The sequence below is a fragment of the Salarias fasciatus genome, chromosome 18 (assembly GCF_902148845.1).
Source record: "Salarias fasciatus chromosome 18, fSalaFa1.1, whole genome shotgun sequence".
In the NCBI taxonomy this organism is placed as follows: Eukaryota; Metazoa; Chordata; class Actinopteri; order Blenniiformes; family Blenniidae; genus Salarias; species Salarias fasciatus.
The window spans coordinates 18,111,221-18,119,056 of NC_043762.1; the positions used below are offsets into that span (position 1 = coordinate 18,111,221).

The following is a 7,836-nucleotide window of genomic DNA, read 5'->3' on the forward strand; positions in this document are numbered from 1 at the left end:
CGCATCACTGCAGCCGCTGCACCGATCCGCCTGTCAATCTCACGCTCCATCCGTCCCCCACTCGTGAACAAGACCCCAAGATACTTGAACTCCTCCACTTGGGCTAGGGTCTCTCCACCAACCTGGAGGGGGCAAGCCACCTTCCTCCGGTCGAGGACCATGGCCTCGGATTTGGAGGTGCTAATCCTCATCCCTGCCGCTTCACACTCGGCTGCGAACCGCCCCAGTGCATGCTGTAGGTCCGGGTTCGATGAAGCCAACAGGACAACATCATCTGCAAAAAGCAGAGATGAAATCCTGTGGTTCCCGAACCGGAACCCCTCCGGCCCCTGGCTGCACCTAGAAATTCTGTCCATGAAGATTATGAACAGAACCGGTGACAAAGGGCAGCCCTGCCGGAGTCCAACATGCACCGGGAACAGGTCCGACTTACTGCCGGCAATGCGGACCAGACTCCTACTCCGGTCATACAAAGACCGGACGGCCCTTAACAAGGGGCCCCGGACTCCGTATTCCCGGAGCACCCCCCACAAGACACCACGAGGGACACGGTCGAATGCCTTCTCCAAATCCACAAAACACATGTGGACTGGTTGGGCAAACTCCCACGAACCCTCGAGCACCCTATGGAGGGTATAGAGCTGGTCCACTGTTCCACGGCCAGGACGAAAACCGCATTGTTCCTCCTGGATCCGAGGTTCGACTATCGGTCGGATCCTCCTCTCCAGTACCCTGGAATAGACTTTCCCGGGGAGGCTGAGGAGTGTAATCCCCCTATAGTTGGAGCACACCCTCCGGTCCCCCTTTTTAAACAGGGGGACCACCACCCCGGTCTGCCAATCCAGAGGCACCGTCCCCGACAGCCACGCGATGTTGCAGAGACGTGTCAACCAAGACAGTCCCTGCACATCCAGAGACTTAAGGTACTCAGGCCGAATCTCGTCCACCCCCGGTGCCTTGCCACCGAGGAGCTTGCCAACCACCTCAGTGACTTCAGCTTGGGTGATGGACGAGTCCACCTCTGAGACCTCAGCCTCTGCTTCCTCCACGGAAGGCGTGGCGACGGGATTGAGGAGGTCCTCGAAGTATTCCTTCCACCGTCCAACAATATCCCCAGTTGAGGTCAGCAGCTCCCCACCTCCACTGTAAACAGTGTTGGCGGAGACCTGCTTTCCCCTCCTGAGGCGCCGGACGGTTTGCCAGAATTTCTTCGAGGCCGACCGATAGTCCTCCTCCATGGCCTCCCCGAACTCCTCCCAGACCCGAGTTTTTGCCTCCACAACTGCTCGGGCTGCAGTTCGCTTGGCCTGCCGGTACCCGTCAGCTGCTTCGGGAGTCCCATGAGCCAGCAAGGCTCGATAGGACTCCTTCTTCAGCTTGACGGCAGCCCTTACTTCCGGTGTCCACCACCGGGTTCGGGGGTTGCCGCCACGACAGGCACCGGAGACCTTACGACCACAGCTCCGAGCAGCTGCTTCGACAATGGAGGTGGAGAACATGGTCCACTCGGACTCAATGTCCCCAGCCTCCCTCGGGACATGAGAGAAGCTCTCCCGGAGGTGGGAGTTGAAAGCCATGCTGACAGAGGGTTCCGCCAGACGTTCCCAGCAGACCCTCACAACACGTTTGGGTCTGCCAAGTCTGTCCGGTTTCCTCCTCCGCCAGCGAATCCAACTCACCACCAGGTGGTGATCGGTCGACAGCTCTGCCCCTCTCTTCACCCGAGTGTCCAAAACACGCGGCCGGAGGTCAGATGACACGACAACAAAGTCGATCATCGACCTCCGACCTAGGGTGTCCTGGTGCCAAGTGCACTTATGGACACCCCTGTGCTCGAACATGGTGTTCGTTATGGACAAACTGTGACTAGCACAGAAGTCCAATAACAGAACACCACTCGGGTTCAGATCGGGGAGGCCGTGCGATCCAATCACCCCCTTCCAGGTCTCACTGTCGCTGCCCACGTGGGCGTTGAAGTCCCCCAGTAGAACAATGGAGTCCCCAGTCGGAGCACTGTCCAGCACCCCTCCCAGGGACTCCAAGAAGGCCGGGTACTCTGCACTGCTGTTCGGCCCGTAAGCCGAGACAACAGTGAGGCACCTATCCCCGACCCGAAGGCGCAGGGATGCAACCCTCTCGTTCACTGGGGTGAACTCCAACACATGGCGGCTGAGCTGTGGGGCTACAAGCAAACCCACACCAGCCCGCCGCCTCTCACTGCGGGCAACGCCAGAGAAGTGGAGAGTCCAGCCCTTCTCGAGAGGTTGGGTTCCAGAGCCCAGGCTATGTGTGGAGGTGAGCCCGACTATATCTAGCCGGTACCTCTCAACCTCCCTCACAAGCTCGGGCTCCTTCCCCGCCAACGAGGTGACATTCCATGTCCCTAGAGCCAGTCTCTGTGTCCGGGGATCGGGTCGCCGGGCACCCTGCCGTCGGCTGCCACCCAATCCACACTGCACCCGGCCCCTACGGTTCCCTCGGTGGGTGGTGAGCCCACCGGAGGTCAGGCCCACGTCGTCCCTTCGGGCTGAGCCCGGCCGGGCCCCGTGGGCAAAGACCCGGCCACCAGGCGCTCGCTTACGAGCCCCAACCCCAGGCCTGGCTCCAGGGTGGGGCCCCGGCTGCGCCATACCGGGCGACGTAACGACCTTTGTTCTTTTTCTTCTCATAGGGGGTTTTGAACTGCTCTCAGTCTGGCCCGTCACCCAGGACCTGTTTGCCATGGGAGACCCTACTAGGGGGCATAAAGCCCCCCGGCAACATAGCTCCTGGGATCATGCGGGCTCTCAAACTCCCCCACCACGTTAAGGTGGCAGTTCTCGGGGGAGGTAACTGTAAATAGTAATTATAAAATAGTCTGGGTGAATCAATTGTATCAAATATCATTATCAGTTGCAACGTTTCATCAGTAACAATATTTGTGTGGCAGATCTCACAGTGAACATACCTAATCCCTCAAACTTAAGATATTGCATCACTTTGTCAGTATTTTAGGATAACATAGATGCAATACTAATACAAACAGTCCCAGCCACTGACTAGCAGTGTTAAGTGCTTTGAGAGTGTTGAAGCAGTGAAAAAAACATGCACTTCAAAGGTGAACACCATTAAGCTTTCATGCCACTGTTTGTCAGGACAAAAAAAAGCAATACATGGATGGTGCCTAATAAAATATAATCAAACTGTGCAGTGATGGTGGAGCTTTAGCGGTGAGTGCTCTTGACTCAGGTTAAGGTCAGGGGTGGTTGAATTTGCATGTTCTCCATGTGTGAGTGGGCTTTCTCAGGGTTTCCTTTCCTCCCACAGTCTATAAACGTGAATTTCAAGCTGATTGGTGAACTTAAATCGACTGTCTTGCTCTGTTTTCCCCTGTGGCCCTAAAATGGATGAAGCAGTGTATAAGATGGGTGGATATCAATGGTGATAGATAAACTCAAGCAAAATGAGAGCTACAAATTACAAGTCAATTGCTGAAAGCTGATTGAAATGATTATAGCGCTTGAATAATTAATTAATGTTTTCACAATCTCATAAGGGCAATTGTTGAATTCTGTCACCAGTCTCTCACTGTGTGACACACCCATTAACGATCTTGAATACCTGTAGCAAGAACAGATTTGACTTTATTCATTGTGATAAGAGCGTCATCTTGTGGAATGGGAAGATATTGCACACAATGCTCTCAAGAGCGACAGTTTCGACCAGATTATTTTGAAAAATTCGATGATGAGAAAATCCTTTTATAAAATGTAGGCAGATATGTATTATATTTGCCAGTTTATAGCATAGCCAATGATTAGGGTTATAATGAATTTGTTTGTATATCAATGGATGAATTGTCAAAGTTAATAAAATACATTAAAACAATAATTCCAGAACTGTACTGTTGTCTGTTTTCACGTCCATTTCGACACATTTCAGGCAGTCCATCTGTGAATACATAGTGACATACTGGATAATTTTCACTTGAATTGCAGCTTTACAGTACAGTTCTTCGAGTTGCTCAATGCTGCTCGGTGCTACTCGGTGCCGCTCGGTAGTGTTCGGAGGTATTCGTTATCACTCGGTACTATTCGGCACCGCTCGGTGTCTCTCGGCACTGTTCGGTGTTGCTCGGTGCTTGTCGGCCCTCTCTCCTCTCATCCTTTTGTGTCCACCGTCCAATCAGCACTCAGATGCGGGCTGCTGCCCGCTGATTGGTCAAGAAGGAGGAAGATGCGACGACCATGGAGAACAGATTGAGGACTTTTCAAAACGATGTGATTGATTTAAGCAAATTTCTCGTCTTCTCAGGTCGTGGTGCGTAGCGTAATTTCCCTGGATTAATAACTACCACTCGTTTGACGAGCTCGGGGGTGTTTAATTTGAGAAATATCTTCAGTTTTCTGCTCTTTGCTCTGTTGGATCGTTTGATGTGATGTCGGCCCGCTGCGCTGTTTGAGATGAAGTCACTCCCAAGAAAATGTAGCTTCGGGTTATAACACCACAACAGACGTTACAGGAGGTAAGGAGATGTTTTTAAAACTGGATTCAGATCTGCTGAATTCCCATCATGATCTCTGACACTGGATTTTGACCTGCGAGACTGCTTTTATAATCGTTCCTGGACTTTCGGGCCTGTGTGTGTGTGTGGCCGAGCTGTCCGGTTGGTTGACTCTGAATTGATCAAATTAAAGCTGAACTGTGACATTTTGCTAACAGGACATCATTCCTTCGAAGGGACTTTAAAATATATAATCAAATTTTACAATAAATCTAAGGAGGCATTTGCAGTGATAGCCACATATGAAGACAGGCTGTTTTAACCACCCTAACCCAACTTTCCTGTTTATTATCACCTCCAGTTCTAAACAATGTGATATTTGTGGCAGGACCTCTGGAGGTAACACTGCATAAATCTCTCTTGCAGATTTTGCTGTGTGAACAATGCACGAGCGATGTCTGATGTTGAGGCCACGTACGCAGACTTCATCGCCTCCGGCAGGACGGGTCGCAGGAACGCCCTGCACGACATCCTGCAGAGCCCCACCGACCCCGAGGGACGGGAGATGCCCCTCACCCTGTCTCTCTCTCAGCTGCACATCAACGCAGGAGGTGGAGGTAGGAACTCTATGATACTGTACCGGTTTGTACTCTAGGTTGATCATAGTGGGATTACGTTAAATTCTGTCATTCTGGAGAGAGCAAAAACCATGTGCTGGGATCAATATTTCAGTGCTGGACTGGGAAACAGCACACAGGAAAAGCCACCTCTCATAGAATATGAACACTTCATGTCAGCTGTAGCATTCATCTTATATTATTTGTGTGTTCACATGTTCACTTTTTACACTGCTCCCCAGTAGCATTAGAGAAGTAACTCCTGCGTTGCCATGAAAATCCCAGCTCATGTAAAGTGTAGTCTTTTTATCCGGAGCGACATGGTTTTGATACAGAGACTGTCTTTTTCGTCTGAATGCAGTTAACTGTGTATTTAATTCAGGAGAACTGTTTGCAGATGCAATAATCAGCGTGTGGTCTACATTTAAAGGAACAAATGCAAATCAACACTAACTGCCATTGTTTTTCTGTGCAATAAATTGCACAGATTACTGATTAGCTGATTGCAGTGGCTTCTGCAGAACTGTGTCAGGATGAACGGTTTCACAAAAGTGAAAATAATCGTAAGCACGAACGTCGTTTGGGTTCCTGTTTTTTGTGCAGATGGAGACGACACCGAGGACAGCCAGAGCTCGTCCTCAGCCCAGAGGGAGGCCGAGCAGAGGAACAGCTAACTTCCTCCACAGTCCTGCCAGCAGACCGAGGCTCACGGGACGGTTCCCGGCCGTGATGAGTCCGTTTGTCCAAAGCCGATTGGTAGCCGGAGGGTAGTTGCCAACATATTTGATATGCCTTCAAGCAGGGCACTGACTCCCAAAAATCCACTGTAGAGGTGCTGCGAAGTGATGAGCCAGTGCTCCGTGTGGCTCTGCTGTGCACTAGAGTGATTGCAGGGTACTTTTCAGAGTTGGGGTAAACAGACAGACACATTTGTAGCTCATGTAAAGCTGATTTTACTTTCAGTCTCCGTTACCAGTCTTTGTTGGGTGACGGGAATCAAGCGAGGGAACGCGCAGGGCGACTTTGAGTTTTCTAGTAGTTCAAGCTTTTCTGATCACAGTGGGAGTGGCATGTTTGTAGAGGTAGTGATGCTGATAGAGATTGTATTGCCAGATAATGGCTCGTGCTTCCTTTCAAGAAACAGTTGTTGAGATGGAAATGGACTCACCTGTAGTGAAACTGGAACAAAAACACTGGAGTCTGATTACGTGTGTGTATATAGTAAATGATGTTTTCACCAACACTGGTATCGTTCTATACTGTGCAGATTGCAGCAGGTGGTAGCAGAGCAGTAGACTGAAGGGGGGCGGGGGGGTGATGGTAGATGGTCAACACTATTAGTGATACATTTACAGTCATAGATGTTTCAGTGGTAAAAGAAAACAATGCATACTATCTTTGAGAATATTTATAATTCTTTTTAAACTTTTATAACAATGCCATTGTAATCACAACCCTGTTGTAGTTTGGTTTTTGTAAATATGGTCATTCACCTTTTTTCGGTGAGAGTTTCATGAGAAGATGTTGGTGTGTTGTGGATAATGTGGGAGGTAGCAACAGTCTAGCTTAGCATCTCACCAAAAATTAGAAAAAGAAGAAAAACACCTGGCTGCGTTCGGTCCTAAAGTAGGAATTCCTGCTACAAACATATTCAAAACTCAACTAACATTGCCATGCTTTTTGTTTTATACAACAAAAAGTAGATATAAATTCACCCACAATGAAGTCGTGACTTTTAATGAGTGTGATCAGCTGATGGGACACCCGTTTCTGACTGTGGTTTACAGAAAAAAAAAACATAAAAGGAGATATTTTCTGTGTCCCTGATGCTTTGGAGTGCTGGGTAGCTCCTCTTTTATGGAAATCCTTTCCGCTCCCCATGTCATGACTGTACATTAGTGTCTTCTCATCTGAGTGAATTCCCCCAACTGTTCTTTCAGTGTATATATGCAATACTCAGTGGAGCTTCCAGTACCTGTAACATCCGTTTGTGTCAAACCTCCCGTATCTGGCACTGAGGTACATTCCTGTTAATTGGTGTAAAAGTACATTTTAAACATCTGTACAGTCTTAAAGCATGCACTTTCCAAACTCCAGTCATTTTGATCTTCCCTGTGTTTACTCAACGCCCCGTAGCCCTGCAGTTTAGCTGTTCATCATTCATGTTCATAATAAAATAGGAGCTCAAACTCCTGTTTTGTGATCTTCAATCAGTCAGGTGTTGGAGTAATAAACTGCCATGTGAGCGTTTAGTTCATTATTCAGCATGTAGAAATACGGCAGGTGCATGCTTCTGCCAGATGTGTAGTTGTTTCTTTTGTGTGACTGTCTATGAACATATTTTTTACTGCTGGTGTAAATCAAGGTCAAATAAATGATGACTCGGTGAAAATGGAGTCTGTGCTGTGGTGTTGTACCTCCGCTGACCGACCAACAGGCAGCACTGTGTGAGAGTTTATCAGATCTTACTGAAAACATGCATCTTTACAGACCTGCTTTGCAGAAATACAGGCTGCCAGAGCTGATCCCAGCGCACACCGGGCAGAGAGGTTTGAATCAATGTGAGAGGGAAGAGGGGTGGATTTTTTTTATTATTGTTTTTTAACCTTTAGGGAAACAAAAATGAATTTCTTCACAAGGTTTACCAACTTTACTATTCTTTCTTCTCCTCGTGTTAAAACTAGGTGCCATTTCATTCAGTTCTATTCAATATAAACAAATAAAAGAGGAGTATAT

General features: G+C 48.7%; 1 protein-coding gene across 1 annotated transcript; it reads left to right on the top strand.

Annotated features, from left to right (window-relative positions):
- The first annotated feature begins 4,193 nt into the window (after window positions 1-4,193).
- Window positions 4,194-6,237, top strand: LOC115405480 (cAMP-dependent protein kinase inhibitor alpha). The gene is made up of 3 exons (XM_030115067.1): window positions 4,194-4,504; window positions 4,910-5,100; window positions 5,704-6,237. The coding sequence occupies exons 2-3, from the start codon at window positions 4,938-4,940 to the stop codon at window positions 5,772-5,774; spliced, it is 234 nt and encodes a 77-aa protein (XP_029970927.1). The 5' UTR covers window positions 4,194-4,504; window positions 4,910-4,937; the 3' UTR covers window positions 5,775-6,237.
- Window positions 6,238-7,836: the final 1,599 nt, after the last annotated feature.